Here is a 21,848-nt window from a genome sequence, read left to right as displayed (position 1 = left end):
ACTTGAACAATAGAGATAAGTCTAGTGAATAGCGAGCTCCTCTGACAGGGGACAAAAGGCCTTTTGTTTGTCTAAAGAACTCGCCTCTCACTGTAGGTGAAAAAAGGAGGGCGCGGGCATTCCACTCTATATGCCTTTATCATGGATTGTCATCAACGGTAGCCTATATAAGCTATGCCTAAGCATCAGAAATATCCTCACGTATCTAACAAAAAGATCTCTTTTTTTGTTCTCCTTTCTTTTAAACCTGATCACGCATACTTCGCAATCGTGGGCGTAGCGGAATTCATATTTTGGCGATATGGTCCTACTAAAGACACAACACATTTGATACCAGTAACGAATTGCGATACGGGGAGAATTATATTGTAAACTATGTACCTTAACAGTGAGTTTTGATATCCAAAGTTTCCATGCAATTTCATTGTTATACCGTTTTTCAAAAAACTTTCATGGCACACATTGTCAATTAAAGATCAAAAAGAAATGTCCAATTAAACCATGAATGTGATACATTGAATCATAGAAACTTGTTGCGATATGAAGCGTCTTTATGCTTGTTTTACCGTTTCGTATTGTATGTATTTTGTTTGGGGGAAAATATATAACTCTGCTACGGTAAAATTGTGTCATAAGCCAAGAGGAAACTCAAAGTTTATATCGGACGTAAAAAACAAACAAAAATGAGACGCAATACAGAGTAATAGAATTAATAGTTCCGCGTAAATGCTTCAGCAGGTGATGTGAATGCATTGCTTTCTGGTATTGCGCACGTTGATTAAATCTATAGGGGATTCACAAAGGAAAATCCTACATACTTTGAAGAGCGTATAGTGTTGATCTGCTGATCTTTTTTCAATCAATTTGCAGAGTTAGAATTCAATAACATCGTTAAATTTCAAAGTGTTACAGAGTTGACTGCTTTAAATAGCCCGAGGAGAAGCGCGGTCATGGAATAATAAATTCATTTTCTGAATGAATGAAACCATTAGTTAAAAAGTCCAGGAGTCAGTTTCACGAACGTTTTATGAGAGAATTGTTTCTCTCTCCTAAGACACACTTATGAGAGACTTTGATAAAATCCGTTTCACGAAAAAGTCCCATAAATCCCATAAAGTCGGCCTTATGAGAGCTTTTTTTTTTTTTCTAGAAATCATTCATGAACATAGTCATCTCATAGAGTTTCTCATAACTTTATCACATAAATCTGTGAGTGGTCTAGGAGCATTCGTAAGTTTATGTAATAAGTTATTGACTTTGCAAGAGACTCACTGCTCACCGGATAGAACTACTTTCTCATTTTTAGAAATTTATGTAAGACTTTTATGTGATAGTTTCATGAAACGGACCGCAGAGAAAGAAGAAAAAGAAAAAGAAGAGGAAGGAGAAGAAGAAAGGCATCGATAATGTGTGCATTACATTTTCTTCGTTATTACCGGCACCGCCGAACCACAATATCAAAGGTTAAATATGACAAGGCAAAAGTGTTTCTATACCATCGACTGGGGCCAGCATAATTGAAAAATCTGCGAGGAAACCGGTTTATTTGTCCACCAACAGAACACACACACAAAAAAAGACAAACAAAATATCTACAATGGAACATGCAGAGTTATGTCGCTGGTGTGCAGTACGACAGATTGTTACTTCTTTTTTATCAGTGCATGTCGATACAAAAGTGTGATTGTGAAAGTCTGAGAGTTCTAGAAATAATGAAATACACATCAACGGGTACCTTTATACCCTTTGGTCCCTTTGATCTACAGTGCATATATATATATATATATATATATATATATATATATATATATATATATATATATTTGAAAGTAGAAAAAAAATTGAAAGAATAAAAAAATAAAACAAGAAGATTCTCGAATACATTTGAAAATATCAGGAACACATTATCCCAAAATGGTATGAGTAAAAGAGAAAAAGAAAATACATCAGTATTGTACTTTTTTTGTAAATCCTATCATTGTAAAAATATTACGATATTGTTTTTTGTTATCGTTAATAATAACAATACAACTATTATCAGTATACTTAGTAGTATTACTATATCTCAAAATGTAGTTGTTGTTTTTTTCACAGAAAAATCCTACTATAGCTGGGAAAAATAACATCAGAGGCACATTTGGTTATCATTGTAAAGTTTTATCAAAACAGCTATCCTTATCATCATTTAACACTACTGTTAATAACAGTAAAGATATTGATAAGTCTAAATCTAATCTGTTAAAAACTCTAAATACAAATGTAAGCAGGTCACATTCTAGGTGTATCTCAACAAATACACACACACACACACATACACACACACATACACATGCGCGGCTGTCTATCAAGCAGGTTGATGGGCGACTAACAGTACATTCATTGGAGGCTCTGCCAAAACACTGGGGCGTCACAAGATACAACCAATTCAAAGTCCAGAAACGGGAACCCATTTTGTAATGATTTTATCCTTTTAATTTCATCCTCAGTATTCCATCACGGTCCACTCCTTTCGCAGTACATCACTTGCATTCACATCCATGTATTTCAAGACAATTGCAAAAAGTATTGGTCAACATCACACAAGGTACATCCTACACTGACCAATCTCATTTCATTTCATTTCATTTCATTTAAAAAAAAAAAAAAAAAATCAGCAGATTGCAGTGGTATAAATACAATTTAAAATCAGTATTTGGGGTGACAGAAAATACGAAATTCAATCTTGACTTCAACTTAGCCCGTTTTCGTATCCAGCATAGACTTTTCTAATCAACTGCCCAAGCAGTTAGGTTAACTTCACCATAGAACCTTTACCTTCTTCATTTCACATAGTGCACCTCTACACGGAATTCAAAAGTAGCTATTGCTATTCTTTACATTGCCTTATCAAATTGGTACTGTTTTATCTTTGACGAAAGTTAACACTTTGATAAATTTCAAATGAAGCGCAAACTTTCCGAAGAGCACATCTAATATGGGAAAGAAATACTTGATAGGCTGATCATATCACAAAACTTTTTGCTTGAAGAACACTTAAACTCTCTTGGCAAAGACTATGATTCACTTAATGACGGATTCCAGAATTAATCAACAATGACAATTCAAACTGCTGCACTACGAGATATTCTGAGTCTGCTTCCGTAAAGAAAAATTTGCTAAGCCACCAGCAAATGACACCTACAGCTCGCCAAAATGAGTTATGCTATATCGGGTACGGAAGGTCCTATTTAGAAAGCAGCAGTTTGTTCTTTATTATCTGTATGCATAGCTTCACAACACACTAATCAGATGAGACATGGGATTCACATATTTCACTTCACTGAGTGAAAAGTGGGGCTTCCCCGTTTCAGAAATCTATGAAGATTTTGCAGGAAATGCCACAAAAGGTGACAGTTCTTTCTACCTGCCCATTATCGACACTAAAATGTTGATGATCTCATATTGGATACTGTGGCCACAAATTTCCAAATGCATACGTACAAGTACAAAATAAATTATGAAAACCCACATCTTGTGAATTTGAAATCAGAAGTGTTTGGGCATATCTATTAGTATCATCTTAACAAACATTCTACATAGCAATTTTGAAACATTGACAAATTAAATTTACCCTTGGTAAAGCTGCTAATACCATGCATACAAGAGATCAAATCCATGCGTAAAGTGACAGGGTCTGTATAATTTGCTCTTTACCATGTAAAAGGCTACGACTTGAATCTCACAAGCGTGTTTTCTTAACCAAAAACACATTCTGTTTTTGAACAGTGAAACCAATCAATTTAAAAGTACTGAACTACCCTTTGCAGGCAACATTTCTCTGAAGCAAAATACACACACAAAAAAAAAGAAAGAAATACACTGGCCACTACAGGGCAGATTAAAAGATTGCTGTATCTCACAAGTTAGCGTGTCAGATTAATCCACTTGTTAGTACAACCATTGGCTATTCGCAAAATCAGTATTTGATGATAGATATATATGCAAGTTTCCCCTCGTACAGAATTGGCAATTATATTTACACTGCTGCAGAGTGAGTGGAAGGTCTTAAAATCATTCAAACATTGACATGCTTTAAGTTTGTGTGAAGTCAAGAATTGTTTTCTCCCCTCCAAATGAGGATTACACAACTTCCTGGAGCAAAAATAACACGCTACACATTGTTTTCTCTCCATTCACTCTCTCAGGCATAGATGATAATCACAAATTATTGGCAGGAAACATTTATCAGCTGTTTAAACAACAACCTGATCCAATGACAACATTGTCATGTACACATTTTCATGCACTTGAACCAACACACACTTCATTGTTACAATAAACTATGGGCATCAAAATCAAATGTGACTTATGAAGTGAACATATTACTTAGTGTTCAAAATGAGAGAGAAAAAAATATGTCAGACAACTTTGCCAATCCACTTTAAAAAGTATGCATGGATACCACGGGAATATATTAGTAAGGGGTGCATAGCTTTGTGATAAGTTTTCACGCATCACCTCAACCAGCCTTACTGATCTTCTAATGAACTGCTCTGCCTAAAATAATAGCAGATTAGTCCCTTCTGACATCAACTGGACTCACTGCCTGACCTTGAAGTTAACTAACCGAAAAAAAGTCAACATTACTTCTTCTTTTTTTCTTTTCTTTTAAAGACAAAGCTGTCAGGAGTATGATTTCTGACGATGGTAGAACATCCATTTGTGATAGTCTTTATTTTAGCAAATATTAAGAAATAGGATTAAAATAGTTCGAATGCACGACAGAGCCTGCAGTGTATGTGTGCATCACAAAAGCAGGTTATGGTGCCAGCGTAACGAAAATCTGTTGAAATAGACCAGCCATACCACACTTTAACAGCACCTGAATCATCATAAACAGACTAACACAGAAAATTAAAGAACTTGATACATTCTCATAGACTACTGTATGTCCCTATCTCACTGCTAAACAAACACTTGGTTTGCATAACTTCTTGACATTGCAAAACTTTGCTATGCTTTCAAACATAATTTTTGGGGATATCACAAGGACAAGCAGAGCATATGAGCAGCTTCAGCCTTGCTGAACTATTGATATACGTTTCCCTCCCCCCCCCCCAAAAAAAAAAAAAGGAAAGAAGATAGAGACAACCAACATTAGTTCGTAACCAGTCCACTCCCAATATTCAAGTATAGCTCCATGTTACATGAATCTCAGGAAGCCCAAGAATTGAGAAGGGAAAAATTATTGACAACAGATATTACCCAGAATCCTGTTAGCTTCATTTGCTTCACATATGAAGCAAAGGAACTACTGCTGTTATCTCTCTGGTTTCAGATATACTGTAGGAGAAATCATTCAGTGGCAAGATGTAATAGTTCAGGGTTCCCACAGAAATTTGAAAACAGAATTCCATGACTTTTCCATGACTAAATTGCTGCTTTCCATGACTTCCTTTCTCACGGTTTCCAAAATCAGACACGTTATGATGGCCTCCACCTCCCCTCACAGCCATCCGTTTCACCCACTATCTTACTCATGACATGTATAGTAAGGGTACTAGGTCTCGCGCAGGGACTTAATGATTGCGCATAGCGTAACTGCGTATAGCAAGCAATATTACGCGTAGGACTAAGCGCAAAATTTGCCGATACGCCCATGGAATAAACATACCTGACAACCGCTAAACATGAGAAGGAAGCAGGTAAGAAATTTTGATTTCGAACAAATTTTCCACTAAATTTCCAATTTTTCGGAACAAATTTTTCACTAAATTTCCAATTTTTTACCTTGTAATTTACCTACCTTAGCTTAAAATCTTTTTTTAAGGATGTTGTAGCCTAGACGTGTCGTCTCGCTTGTCTCGTTCGTATGATCGTAGCCGATAGAATTCGTAATTTGTCCGATCGATCGTTTATAATATTCTACGAAAGCCGAAGCACGTTACAGCCACAGAGAGGGGCAGACAATTTCACGCATGAAACTACATAGGGCAGCTGCGCGACCTTTACATACCCTGAGAAATTGAACGCATAAAATTAAGTCTGACATACAAACGGCAAGAGCGCACTACTCCGTCATCGTATCATCAGGAGATTCTGGGAGGTGATTTTTCTGCATTTTCGTGATATTTATTGAGAAATTCAGGTACGATTGTGGAATAATTTCTATTATAAGAGCATCACAAATTTTCGTGCGCGATATCTAGACCCCTCAACCATACATCTATTATCATTAGTATATGTCCCGGGAGTTATGTAGAATTTGGGATGTCACAAAACTGGGAAAAATGGAAATCATGAACACCAATTATAATACCAGAGTATGATCACAGGGTATGAGAGTTGCGACAAACTGGAAAGCTGCCATAGCCAAGAGGTATAAATGCAATTCCATGAATTTTCCATGACTTTTCACAAATTTTCCAAATTCCCTGACTTTTCCCTGACTTTCCATGACCAGGATTTTCCAGGATTTTCCAGGATTTTCCATGACTGTGGGAACCCTGTAGTTTCTCTACATATCCATCAACAATGGTGAACCCCAAAACACTTCACTGCTTCAAAAGTGTGTATGATGTAAAAATGATTGGTATACAGAGGACTGCACCCAGATTGTCATTCACATCATCCAGGTTCCTTGATAGTGTTCTTCTTGCTTGCTTTTTACAGCAGTACATAGTTCTAGTTGTCATTCTATGCTTCCGCTTGTCTCAGACTGAACTGAACAGACACATGCTGTACTTTGATTCCAGCTGTCAGTTTATTAAGGACCCAGCAGTGTGGAGATTAATGGGTGGCCCGATTCATTCGCTGCCCATTGGGGTACATTTGAAAACCACGAATAGCACCGGTCAGCGAATATGTGCATCGAAGCGTACACTCATAGGTAATGCTCGACTCCAGTCAAGATTCTTTGGATGTGTGTGTACTAACATAGAAATCAGCGATAAAGCTGTACACAAATTGTTGCAGGGATTCTGGAATGTATCCCAGCGGAGCCGGCCTTCCCACTCCATGGTATCCCCATGCTTCAAGGTCTTTAGGGCAGAGCACACACATGGTAGACATACCATCTATTTTCAGAGTTCAACCTGACTCCAGTTTAGAGAGCGAGGGGGTGGGGGGGGGGGGGGCAATACCACACCATCACAACAATATGACAAGTAATCGCTCATAAATAGACACAATTATTGTGCTGTCATGGTAGGCCAGTCTGTGTGCATGATCAATGGACAAGAACAAGCAAACAAATGTCCATGTCTAAGAGTGCAAACGTCATAACGATCTCTTGACTGTAAAATGCAGAGATATCATTGAAGGGGCCTTGCATGTCCCTGAACACACCCCTCATTGAACTCTAAACAATAGCAGAAAAGACAAGTACGAGGTGAAAACGTTGAGGTATGCTTTTCTGGAGAAGACACAAAAGCTTATCTCTTGGAAGTCATACTGTTTCATTTACTGCTTGTTTTCTGGGCTTTCAATTTGTTTGTTGTTTTTCTTTAAACCCACAATATTCCCCAAGCCTGTGGCAATGCATGGTTGGACATAGCATGCACCACATCACAAAACAAGCGAGAAAACTTAGTTTTTATCACATGTGATCTCATGTGAACCTGAGCTCAGAGACAAGGACATAGACAGCAAAGTCAGGGTGCAGAGAGTGCTGTGCATTCCAAGCCTGTAGCAATGCACACTTAAGTTGTTCATAGCATGCACCACATCACAGAACACGCAAACAAAGTGGCTTTCAATCACATTTTGTGACCCTGAGGTTAGGAACACAGACAAAGCTGACCAGGTTGGGGTGTGGAAAGTACCATGCAGTGATGTTCATGGCTGTACAGCACATTGTAGGGATATTGTCATGGAGTGTAGGTGTACTACAGTGTGTCCAGGCTTAGACACCCCCATAGAAATTAATGCTTTGGTTATATGTATGACAAACCCATTCTAAGTGTGTAAGGACTGACCCACAAAAAGTCATACTGATTGGATCAACTTTGCCTCACACAATTTGCAATAACCACAAAAACAATATGATTTCCTAGAGCACACCATCATACATTCATCTGTGAGTTTTGTTTTGTTGTTTTTGTTTTTGTTTGTTTGCTTTTTTGGGGTGGGGACATTTGTAGGGAATAAAACCTGTGAAGCCATGCTTTACAACACCATGCCTACAGAGTGCCAGACAGACTGCTGTTGGGATATAATTATCTAGAAACTAGTGAGCAGCAGCCTATTAAAGCAGAGCAAACATACCATGCCATCACACTGTGAAAACACCTGTCTACAGGAAATAGAATTCTGTCATTTTGAGTGTGACATTACCGGTATCAGCCATGTTAACTCTTTGTGTGCTTTGAGTGGCGATTAGCACAGAAAACCCCCGTAGTGTTGCACACACTGTCCAAAGTCCCCAGCACAGAGAGGATCATATAAAATGTTAGGAATGGGATCTATAGGTGGTATTCCCAACAGGGTTCAAACAATCAGAGTAAGTTAGCCATCTTTTTGATAGATACAGAATCACTGTTTCTGTCCTAGCTGATCTGATATAAGGGAAAAGATATTCAGAATTTGCCCAACTGATTGGCTCTGATTTGGTCATTAGGATGTTTGAAGTTTTTCATTGTTATCCATTTTTGAAAGGGATATGACTGAAGCAGAAATGCACCTAAATGGATAGTTTCATGGTGCACTGTCCACAAAGCAGCACAATTTACTTTGCATACATCTGTACATACAATGTAGATAAGCTTCCTATGCTTATACATAGGTACTGCTCTCTCCTTCAATGAAAGAATATAGTCTCTGTCGCCCTCTTGTAATGACAGCTATACAATCTTTTCTCACTCAAAACATGGCCAATCATTTTACAGGTACCAAAAGATTTATGATATTTTCATGTCATGAGAAACCATGATAGAGAAAGAAAAATGAACGGCCATTAAATGCTGGTAATACATGATGAAAATTATACACCGTTAAAAGGAAAAGAGTAGTAAAAATCACTGACAACCAATAAGCAATATCTGCGAGCAAAGAAATTGTTTCTGAGACCTTGCAACTGATTGCACACCCTTCTCACATCTACTTGTATATGTCATGGGGAACTAAAACATTTGGCAGAGAGTATACATGCAATATGGATTAATATCATTCGTGCAAAATTTATAGCGAAAATATACATATATGAGCAAAAAATTTCATTGCTAGGTACAAAGGATGCATGCTGGCACATCCATTGAGAGCGCTGTATGATGTGCTCGCACAAATATATTCGCAAGAAGCTGTTGATTCGTTCAAAGATTCAACTCCTTTGGCAATTTAAAGGCAGACGTATGTGAACTTAATCAGGATAGACGTCTTCAGGCCAGAAACAGGTTCAGACAGTCAATCAAGCGTAAGAAATTATACCGGATGATGCTATTTGCACTTCTCCACAGATTCCTTTGTCACTGAGCCATGCAGACATCTACACAACACAAGTACACTGTAGTGCCAGAATGATAGAAATGTAATCTTCTGATCTTGGATACATGTCTCATGTAGAAAATGTGGCTGAGTACTGTATTAGCTGTTATTTTCGCGACAGATATGTTTCCGTATGAGAAGTTCACGGACATTTTCACGATATCCTACATTCGCGAATTGACACTGAGGCAGTGTACTACGTCCCCAGCACATGGCGACATTTTTGCATGTTGTTATTTAAATTCACGAAAAAATCAAACCCTTGCAAAAATAACAGCTTATACAGTAATATGCACCTATTCAGCATCATAAATGAGGTAAAAAAAAAAAAAAAGCAGCAGCCTAACACTGAGCCAACTGGGGACACTCAGAAAGAATAATGCTTTTACACATACTCCTAAACGATCAGGCACTCAATGAAGAAGAAAACTCACACTAGGCATTCAATCCTGTTTGCTAACATTCCTCCTACTGCAAAAAGTAGTGTTTTTGAAGGGTTTTTTTTTTTTGGTTTCTCCACACACTGTCCACAAAACAAGCATGAGAAATGTCATGATCAAGACACAACTCCTTCACATTAGAAATGGTTAGTTTGTTGAAACCATAAAACAAACAGTATTTTCAGAGGTGAGTTACAGAAACACAACTTCCTTGCATTAGAAGTGGCTAGTTTGTGGAAACTATTAAAAAAAAAAATTATAGGTTAGTTGTGACATTGGGAGAAGGTTTAATCATAACTTTCAAGATTAAATTTTGACAAGGTAATTGATAATAACTGATTAAGACAGAAATGAATAATGATCTATTCACACTTCAGGACTCTTGCATTGAACAAGCACTCAATGAAATGCTAATAGAGTGAATGACTTGCTTTTACGTAGGTACATGTTACATGGCTGAGTTCTGTTAGGAGATGCAGGTTTTACATTAAACAAGGCTCCTATACACGACACTGCCCTAGCATCAAACAAGGTGTCCATACACAATTAGCCACATATTACAGTGAGAAAGAAAACCCTCCTCCCAACGATGCATGAAATAGTTTTCACACCCCAACTATGCAAACATGCTCTGGGTGAACCCCTTATTAAAAACAGCTGACTGTAGGGGGGGGGGGGGAAGAAAAAAAATGGTTGAACGCAAGAAGGATGATGACCACAGCGGAGGGAATTTTCACTGCAATGTCCAGTGTCCAAGTGTCCAGTATTCACAAGCATCGTCATCAAGTGAGCACTAAATCCCATCCTTTGGAAGGGGGATGAAACCTGTGCTTCACTCCACATCTCCCTCGTCCACCACAATTCAAAACACGCACAATGAAAGACTTCTTGGCTTGGGCGATCACCTCTTTTTCGTGTCACAGGGGCTGGCGACGGCCGTTCGGTTCTGGCGTACGACATCCAGGACACTCGTGGCCACCCGATGGACGTCCGGATGGAGGTCGTGCTTGGCTACCATCTCACTGAGCAGATCCACACCTCCTTGGGTGACCAACATAGGGCAGTAACGGCTGGCTGTAGGGTCACACACAGGAGGAACAAAACTCTTATTAGCATAACACCAGTACATTTATATACAATGTACATTCTATACATAAGTTTATGAATTCTTTAGCTCCTTTATCACAGGCAACACATAGAAGAACGGATGCAGACAATTGCCTCTGATGATCTGTACTGGTCCTAACATTACACACACTTTGCTTCTGTAGGTTAAAGTACCAAAGAAACCTAGGCATTTTAAGCATATTTCCTTTAAGGAACAGTCCACTTTAAAATTTAATGATTCAGTTCAATCCCATTTAGCTAATAGTGAAGTATTTGATAAGGTGATTATACCAGTATTTTTAGACAAGTAGCACTGAAGAGTCATATGAGAGCCAGTAGAGTCACAACATGAAAAACATTAAGCTTTAAGAATATTTTGCTTGTTATGGTAACGGTGATGATCATGATGACCATCATCATCATAATAAGCATAACAATAATCATAATCAACTATTTCACTGCTGTTTATCATAATCTTAATATGTTAGCTTGAATGTCTGCATTATGTTTGTTTGTTTGGATGTATTCAACATGGCCTTTTAAGTAGTGCGACCTTTAGAGAAGCATTTAAATACTTTTAAGGAAACTGCAATGGAATCACAAGCTTTAAGTCCCCTCTGATTAGGCAATGAGGATAGAGTGCCTTCAATACACACACACACACACACACACACACACACACACACACACACACAAAACCAACTGCTGCCGTCGCCAAACTTGAACCAGAGACGTCACAATTAAGGGTCTCTGGTCTGTGCCACTAGGGCTCATGTTCAGCACACGCTTCATAACAACACGAGACCCTTACCGTTCTTTGTGCACACGTGCTGCATTGCCCAGACAGACCAGAGCTGGACCTCTGGGATCTCGTAGCACTTCAGCAGCGGGAAGAAAGGACTGAAAGACCTGTAAGCCACCATCTCCCCGGCAGGGTTCTTCCACTTCAAGATGCTGTTATGCTGTTGGTGGTCGGAACAGGAGATGGTATGAAATGAAGCCAGTAACATCACACAATATTGAGTACTCTGAAACATTTATATCTGACATACCTACTATTAAGCATTTCTTTGCACATACTTACATGTACACTGTATGTCCAAATCTCTCATCTCGGGTTGGTATTTGGCATGCAAACTTTATTGGACATCATTCACATGAGCCTAAAGCAAACCCTGTGTAACCTTCCCATTTATAATGGGTTACAACTGTAAAAGGCATATCCATCAAAATTCAAAGCAGAAATAGGATTAGCATGAGGAGAAATAGAATACCTCACACATGTTGGAAAGCATGCCCCTCAGTGAAAAATGACTATAAAAATCATCTTTACCAAAGCTTCATAGAATTATCACTAATCAAGAGCTGTACCACGCCAACTACTTGTCCAAATTTCTACACATAACAAACCAAGGAGATCAACTAGAGCTCAAAGTGATGCAGGGCAATATACTCAAATGTTCTCATGACTTGAAAGTGGCAACTAGAAATGTCGCTACGGCGACTGATGCCTCCGCCATAATGCATGATTCTCCCAATAGGTGTATAGTACAATGTCTTGACAATGTGTGATGACAGTTTCACATAACTGGCAAAATATCGAAATAACAGGTTTGTCAGAAATATCTTGAATGTTCACTTTCCACAAACTGGGTTTGCTATAATTGTCTATTAAAGAGTGCAGGTACACATATTTGGGGAATTGAAAATTTTTACTTGACTTCTGACCGACCTTATTATAAGTTTATGCATTGAGTATAATTTTCAAGGTATGAAGAAAGAGTGTAATTACAGTACAATTTTTTTTTTTCATTTAAAACCTGACCTTTGACCCTTAACCTTTGACCTTCTGGCTGGAAATTTCCAAGAGAATCTCCATCAAGTAATACATATGTACATATATTAAACACTTTTAAAACTAATAATGCAATCATTGCATATACTAGTATGCATGTATGAGGGAAATACAGTAGTAACATTTTGAGGAGTTGACCTTGACCTTTGAACCCCTGACTATTGACCCATGACCCCTAAATTCCCTAGATAATCCCTGCCAGTCAGTACATGCATATGTACCATGCTCCATGAAGATACATTGAACCATTTGCGAGAAAAGTGATATTGCAACATTTTCACCTAACCTTTGACCTTTTGACCTTTGACCTTATGACATGAAACTCTCTCTGGAGAATCCTTACGCAGTAGTACATGTCTACACTAAGTTTCAAGAAAATAACTGCCGGCATTGCATAGATATGGGGGAAATAGCAACATTTTTAGCATTTGACCTTGACCTTTTGACCTTTGACCTCTTGTCAATGTCACTAGAATCTACTCAACTAATTGTCCCATCATACATCATCCTTGGACCAAGTTTGGTGAAAGCTGCTTCATCCAGTTTTGAGTTATCACATAAACAGATAAATTTTAGGATTTGACCTTGATCTTTGACCTTTGACCTCTGTCCGATTTCACTGAAAAACTAATCAAGTAATTGTCCCATCATACATCATCCTCCAACAAAGTTTGGTGAAATTTGCTCCATACAGTCTTGAGTTATCGCGTAAACGGATACAATTTCATGATTTGACCTTGACCTTTGACCTTTGACCTTTAGCCGATTTCATCCAAAATCTTATCAAATCGTTGCCCCATCATACTTCATACTTGGACCAAGTTTGGTAAAATTCCAGTAAATATTACTCAAGTTATCGCGTAAACGAAAGCGGACGGACGTACGGACGTACGTACGGACGTACGTACGGACGGACGGACAACCCGAAAACATAATGCCTCCGGCACCACTTCGTGGCGGAGGCATAAAAATAAAATAGGTGTGTCAAATAAGTAGAAATCAATAGAATCTCCAGATTTATCAAACTTTGCAGTAATGTAAACTCCATGTTACTCTCATGCAACTGGCCTTTTGATAGCAACAAAACAGAGCTGAATGGAACGCAATGCAAATCTCAAGCTGGTGGATAACCAGAGGTTATCAGCTGATATCCTTCTTACCAGAGACTGCTGGAACTTCTCCCTGAGGTCTGGGTTGAAGGCCCACGTCTCCTCGCCATCCTTCAGGAGGTGGGCAACAATGCCGGCAGCAAAGTAGCTCACCTCAATCTGGTCGTTCTCCAGGAGGCGCCTATAAAAGTGGTGTCAACAGGACAGACACAGCACTGCAATAATTTTGCCCAACATAATGCAAGGACATAATGCAAGGACGACATTATGGATTATTTCTGCACTTGTTTTTGTTTTGTTTTATTTTTAGCGTGTGATAATGGTACAAGGATACAAGGAAGTCCATTGCTGTACTACATGATCGTGAACGAACCACACAATTGTTTTTTTGAAGGCCCTAGTTGCAAATAATTAGACTTGTCGAATATATGGCATATACAGTATTGGTGTACAAAGTCATGGTAGACTTGTGAATTGATGGCACTATAGCCTCTACCAAAGTGCATCAATTTGGTGAAAACTTGAGAAAATTTCAAATTCTGTAACTTTCTATGTCATTTCTGATTTTTGTTTTTTTTTGTCCGTATGGCAATTTGAACATGGTATGAAACTGCAACGCAGGAATATTCCATTCTCACAGGAGCAAGGGGGGGGGGAGGTCAGGAAATCAAACACAAGTCTCTGAATACTCAATTCTGACTGGCTGACACCTGACTTATGCTTGACTGCACCTTTTTATGCAACGGGGCCCTGGGCCTGTTTTATATAGAATTCATTGGATGATTTCAAGTTCGGTGCTAGTGCTAGTGCTAGTGCTAGCTCCCAAATAACAGGGTTAAATCAAGCTCCAACACCGACGGTCAGATTAACGAGGCGATACCGATCAAAATTATCGATCACCAGCACTAGGTGTTGGAATCGCACCACCGCGAGCTCCGCGGGAATTGTGTGACGAAAAAAGTGATGGCCCGTGATTACAGTCAAATATCAAAAGATGTAGCCAAAACTGCTTAGTTTTAGACACATGGTGAGGAAGACGGATTAAAATGCCACAAATTTCATCCCTTCCTCAAAATACAACTATCTTAATTTTGCTCCCAGGCTCAGATTTATGTAGCCATGTCTAGAGTGTTCGTTTACGTATACGTGGGCGAGCACTGCATTAGCATAGACTTTGCACGTAAAACGTGCATCTGTTATGGAAGTAAATACAGGTCTCCCACGGTAACCCTAACACCAGCACCGAACTTGAAATGACGAAAATGATACTCCCTTTCTATGACAATTGCAACCTACAATAAATGCAATTCCCATTGCAGCAGCCATGCATGTGTTGACCTAGGAGTTGAGGGCATTCTTAGTTGTTGCTTTTTGCGTGCTAGTAGATGTAAGTTTAATACAAAAAATGGAAGTCTCTTTATGACACTGGGCACATGACAACATATTTTACTTGAATGGTGGGCTTAAACTAAACTTTTATTGCAAGAAACATGGCTTTGAAACCACATTTTGTGGTTTAAATATTACTGCAAATGATAGTTGTGATTACAAACACGGTTTTGAAACATGGTTTTGAAACACATCATGGGGGAGCAATTCAAGAATGTATTTCACTAGTAACAAAAGGATTTGAAAGTGTTAACACAACCACAATCTCAAGCACGGTTTCTATGACATCACAGTGGCACGTGCCCTATTTGCCCAATTGCCAAGGGAAAAGCTGCACATTATGAGATGAGCAATGGCGCAGTCTGAGTAAGCCCAGCCGCAAACACACTCGGGAGAAACTCCTATAAATTCTCCTCTGTCAAACTATGTTTACAAACCATGTTTAAAATCCATGTTTCAAAAGCGTGTTTCTCTGTACGCTAAATCTTAAATATGCAGCCTTACTTGCAGTGGTTTAGGAAGTCTTCTCTCTTCAGGTTATCTCGGAGGATCTTCACTTCTGCAATGTTGTTCTGCAAAAGGAAGAGCAAAATGAAAACCCCCGAGTTGGAATCACACCATTCATCATACCACCCAAAGTGTCACATGGTACTCTATGACGCACCATGCATCTACACATGCTCGGCTGTACAGTAACTTCTGTCACATCACCTGATTCTAAAGTTTTCCAAGATATATACAGATATTTTCATTCAAGTATCTTGCCAAAGCTTTAATGTTGATTGCTGGTCTGTGGCATGTCATTTTCTTCACATTAAGCAAGTCAAGAAAAAATTAAAAATTCTCAAAAGAAAATTAAATGAATCATTCTCAGACACTCAAAGATCACGTAACAGAATTATAATGGTATTATGTCGCTGGGGCAACAAGACCTCGTATTTTAAATTTTGGTGAAAATAACTTTTTTTGAATAATGGTCAGACAATCAGTTAAGTGATGTCCTGTCCAAATCCTAGCTGTCTTACCCCCAAAATAAAGCCACAATGCTACAGCGTATGTCAAAGGAAAGGCTCTCCCATTTGATGCTGTGCTTTGGCTGCCATATTTTTTGCTGAACATTTGACATTTTGTAGATACGAGGTCTTGTCGCCCCAGCGACCATTACTCAGTCAGTTACATCCTATCTATCTCGACATGTAAAAAATGTAAGAAAAACTAGAAATGTCGCTACGGCGACTGGTGTATGCCTCCGCCATAATACATGGTTCTCCTAATAGGTCTATAGTACAATGTCTTGACAATGTGTGATGACAGTTTCACACAATTGGCAAAATATTAAAATGACAGGTTTGCCACAAATGTGCTGAATGTTCACTTTCCTAGAACTAGGTTCAATTGGATGAATGATTAAAACATCAAGAGTGCAGGTATTTGGGGGAACTGATGATTTTCACTTGACTTTTGACCCTTTTACAAGTTTATGCATTGAGTAATTTTCAAGGTATTGAGAAAAAGTATAATTTCAGTATCAAATGGTAAAATAGTATTATCGAAACCTGGCCTTTGACCTTTGACCCCACAGTTCCAAAGAGAATCACTGTTAGGTAGAACATGCATAAATATGTAAGTTTCATGACAATACCTTGAGTTATTTTTGAGATATGGAGGAAAAAGTGCAATTTAGCACTTTCACTTGACCTTTGACCTTTTGACCTTTGACCTTTTGGCAAGAAACTTCCCACAGAATATATATTGGGTTATACATGCATACATCAAGTTTAAAAAAAATCCTTCAGGCACTGCATAAATATAAGGAAAGTAGTTATATTTTGAGGAGTTGACCTTGACCTTTGACCCCTGACCTTTGACCCATGACCCCCAACTTCCCTAGATAATCACTGCCCATCGGTACAAGCATATATACTAAGTTCCATGAAGATACCTTGAACCATTTGCGAGATATGGAGAAAAACATGAAATTTCAATTTTTTTTTCACAAAATAACCTGTGACCTTTGACCTTTGACCCTGTGACCCTAAAATCCACACAAAGTATCATCCCCCAAGGATATATCCTCATACCAAGTTTGATGCAAAACCACCACACGGTTCTTGAGATATCGACAAAAACAAAACGGGACGGACGGACGTACGGACGTACGGACGTACGGAAGTACGGACGTACGGAAGTACGGACGTACGGAAGTACGGACGTACGGACGGACGGACGACCCGAAAACATAATGCCTCCGGCCACTTCGTTGGCGGAGGCATAAAAAGACACACAAAACTTAGCAACATTGTAAAGTGATAATCATGTGTACTTACAATGAGACCCAGAACTTTGGTCTGCAGTGTGGATTCATCAGGGAAGATCTGTACGAAGAATTCAGACCATTTGTTACTTTTATACCATCACAGAGACTCCAACTCTCCCGTTTTCAATGGGAGATCTCCTGCCGAATGCCAATTTTCACAAAATCTCCTGTTCTCCCGCTTGAAATGATCTTTCTCCCACCCAGACACCTTTTTCAAACCTGGAATGATTTTTTCATATATCCAATGCGATTGGGCACCTCAATTTTTATTGGTTTTTTGCTTGTCAGCTGATCGGGCAAGATATCAAATTCGCAGCTAAAAGAAATGTGAGGACCATTTTTTTTTTTTTTTTTTTTTTTGCTCGTCATCTGACGAGGCACCACAATTGGCTGACAAAATGTGACATAATTTCATGCCAATTTAGCATAATTTTAGGCTGCTTCAAGCACAATCCCATGTTTTTCGCAGGTCATACTGGTCTCCCGTTTGCTAGGGGTTTCAGGCGGGAGAATCTCCAGATCAGAAGGTGCTTGGGGTTAGAGTCTCTGCTATCAGTATCATCTCTACCATGCAATACACACTTCAATTTGTTCGTCATCACATTACAGTCATTACATCTGACCTCTTGCTGCACTTCACAATTATTCATTACTTGCAACTGGATTCACTAATTGAGTTGTTTTACGTATCAAACACAACCATTAGACACTTAAAATCCTCATGTTGCTCACAGCACTAGGGGGAAGAAAAAAAAATACTCAGAAGTGCCCGAGCAAGTTCTAACATTGATGCATTGCACTTGGAATACTACTCTCATTCTTAAAATCTGGTCTAAAGCAGAGATCACAACCAATCTGAACTACCATTAAGTAACACTTGGTTGAGAATTCACAATATTCAGTTTGTATTGAGTTGCAATGCACTTTTCATTCATTTAAAAAAAAAAGAATCTGGCATCCATCACATGGACCGACAACACCTAAAACCGGGACTTTTTCCTTTGAGTGCAGAATTGTTTGGAAACCTGCACATCCAGCAAAACTGTAAGTACTCACCTCAAGTATGCGGATGAACAGATCAAGCCCACCCTCATTGTAGAAAATAGAGCAGGTGGGCGGCGACTCGTCAGTTAGATTCCAGAGGGCACTCAAGGTGAATTTGAGGGTGATGTCGACAGAGCGGATTTCTGCTTTCTGTTTCACTATTTGCAGCAATTTCTGGACACGAATAGAAATGCATGAAGAAGAAACCAACTTTAAAATGAAGTAATGTGGCTCTGAATCATACAAAAACCATATGGTGAAACTATATGTAGACTAAACACGTTGGTAGTGAGGATATGTAATACCTAACCCTGTGGTTCATCAGGCTCCCAACATTTGTTAATAAAAGTGTCAAGGTACATGTACCTCGGTTGACCTAACACAATGGGAGCAAGGGCATGATACTGAGTTTATGGTTCATCAAGGCACTCAAAGTTTGTCTGTAAAAAGTACCAAAGCACCTCTGTTGACCAAGCAATGGTAGCGGAGATACAATACCGAACCTTGTAGATCATCAAGGCACCCAACATTCGTCAATTAAAGGCACATAGACCTGGTGGTTAAGTCGAATGCGTACACCGGCAGACGGCGCAAGTTTCCTACAGAGACCTATGCTATTGACTCCTCTTTAGCGCTCATGCTTTGACCCATTTTCATGAGTCCGAAGAAGTCCGATCCACTGTAGTCAGTGGTCCGATCACAGTTCGGCTTGTGATTCGGCTGATGATGACAGCTTTAGCATACTTCTTCTGTGACATCATACTAAGGAGCACGCACCCTGGCATCACTACAGACTGCGTGACACGCAGAAGACAACAAAGGCAACATTACCTAGCAACACCTACGTGCTTTACTCTTGATGACAGCTCTTCTTCGGCAATCTTCGTATCAATGCTAGACGTGATTGGCATTATCATCCAACAGCGCCCCCACGCCTGCCGGGTCTACGCGTTTTTAAAGTACCAAGGTACCTCTGTTGACCCTGGTAGCAGGGACACGATACCAAACCATGTATTTTATCAAGGCACCAAACATTTGTCAATTAAAGTACCAAGTTACCTCTGTTGACTAAACACTGGAGCAGGGGCACGATACCAAACCTGGTATTTTATCAAGACACCAAACATTTGTCAATTAAAGTACCGAGGTACCTCAGTTGGCCAAAAAACTCTGTTGACCAAACACAGGTAGCGAGGATATGATACCAAACCTTGTAGTTCATAAAGGCACACATCATTCATCAATTACGGTACCAAGGTACCTCGGTTGACCAAACACACTGGTAGCCAGGATATGACATACCAAACCTTTTGGTTCAGTAAAGCACCCAACATTTGTCAGTAAAAAGTATTGAGGCACCTCTGTTGCGCAAATACAATGGTAGCAAGGATGCAATACTGAACCTTGTGATTCATCAAGGCACTCAACATTTGTCAATAAAGAGTGCCTCGGCACCTCTGTAGGCCAAATATTGGTAGCAGGGATATGACACTGAACCTTGTAGTTCATGAAGGCACCCAACATTTGTCAATTAAAGGGATGGTATAGTATTGGTGGAAATGATGATTGGGCTTTTAACTTTTTGCGAGTTACCAAAGAACCATTTGATATGAAATAGTACAGAGCATACCATTCTAAGAGGATTTCAAAGTTTATTTGGTGAAAATCAGTTTTGGAATGGCTGAGACATCTAAAAACAAATCAAAACAAAGTGACCCACCTTTTCTTAGGAATGCTCCGTTTTTGGATATCCATTTCAAAACCAATTTTCATCAACTAAGCTTTAAATTCCTCTTCGAATTACTTGCTCTTTCATATTCAATAAGAGGTTTCTCATAAATCTTACCAGCAAATGTTAGAAAAAAGATGTCAAGTCCCAACCAAAACTATACAATCCCTCTAAAGTACAAGTGCACCTCAGTTGACATGAAAAGGAGACATGACACACCTGCATGTTTCTCTTGGTACCCAGCATGGTGGTCTGTACTGTGGAGATCTTGGCAGCAAGGATGGAGCATATGGCCACGGACATTCTGGTCATTGATGGGTCGTCAAACACAAACAGGCAATCCATCACCATCTTGGACGCACGATAACGATCAAAATTCTGCAATCACAGAACAAGGAGAGACATGAAAATGTGATGATTTCCAGTCATAGAATGCAAGAAATTGGCAGCAGTTTCAATGTAACAAGGCAAAGAACTCACAACTAAAATCATTTAATTTTCTTTCTGCTTCACCCATCCACATACCATATGAACCTATCGAAGTTGCTTCTATATTTTGGCAATATCAATCTTACGAGTTCAACGGTAAAAAACTTGAATGAAATGGAATGTAAAATAAGGAAGTTATGAAATTTTGAAGTTTGTCTAATTTCTGCAAAACAGTTCTTGTACAGTGGATATGAATATGCAAATGAGTGAGCTAACCATGTCATAACCTCACAATTTTCCATTGATCATGTACAAATAAATGACAAAAAATTTGATGTTTCTGTCATTGAAGTCTGAAACATGATGTTATTCCTGGTTAAATAATTTCAGAATAGTGATCAGTTAGATATACCAGGATTTGAGCTTTGGGCATAATTGTGTTTGAATGAAAAATGGAAAATTTCAAAAAATTATGTACAAACTAAATGGCAAGTTGTGAGGGGATGACATGCTCACTTTGCCATTTGCATATTCATAATGACTCTTCAAGAACTGTTTCCTGAAAAATTAACAACTCCCATATTTTTCAACCAATTTCAATCAAAATTTTATGTTTGAACTCGTAATATATTACTCTTTCTTATTAGACTAATTTATATTTGGACTGAATTTCCCCTTTAAAGAATACTTGTGAAACAATTTAATTTGCATTTGATAATTATGACCACTATCAGTTATCTTAAAAACATGGAAAACTTGAACACTCCATACCTTAATTTTTCAATTAATTCTAATGACAGTGTCACTCTATTATGTGTTTGATTTCTATCTTTCAAAGTCACCACGATCAAGGTGCTATTAAAATCTATCTTCAGAAATGATATATTAATATACATGTACAGCTTTATGTATAACTTTTGGTTTTATTGAGAATCGCAGAGACTGCTTGAAAATAATGACAAAACAAATT

At 38.7% G+C, this 21,848-nt stretch overlaps 1 protein-coding gene across 1 annotated transcript in view; it reads right to left on the bottom strand.

Moving 5' to 3' along the window:
* Window positions 1-10,650: 10,650 nt before the first annotated feature.
* LOC140236818 (protein zyg-11 homolog B-like) overlaps window positions 10,651-21,848 on the bottom strand; it is a 35,389-nt gene continuing 24,191 nt past the window's right edge. Inside the window, exons 6-12 of the mRNA XM_072316755.1 lie at window positions 20,669-20,827; window positions 18,733-18,894; window positions 17,687-17,734; window positions 15,864-15,931; window positions 14,022-14,151; window positions 11,818-11,968; window positions 10,651-10,973 (exon numbers count right to left, since the gene is read on the bottom strand). Coding sequence (XP_072172856.1) covers window positions 10,801-10,973; window positions 11,818-11,968; window positions 14,022-14,151; window positions 15,864-15,931; window positions 17,687-17,734; window positions 18,733-18,894; window positions 20,669-20,827 — 891 coding nt within the window. The 3' untranslated portion in view covers window positions 10,651-10,800. The remainder of the gene's footprint in view (window positions 10,974-11,817; window positions 11,969-14,021; window positions 14,152-15,863; window positions 15,932-17,686; window positions 17,735-18,732; window positions 18,895-20,668; window positions 20,828-21,848) is intronic.

This window comes from Diadema setosum, chromosome 13, assembly GCF_964275005.1.
Source record: "Diadema setosum chromosome 13, eeDiaSeto1, whole genome shotgun sequence".
In the NCBI taxonomy this organism is placed as follows: domain Eukaryota; kingdom Metazoa; phylum Echinodermata; class Echinoidea; order Diadematoida; family Diadematidae; genus Diadema; species Diadema setosum.
The sequence above is the reverse complement of the archived record's forward strand: the minus strand, read 5'-3'. Positions and strand labels throughout refer to the sequence as shown.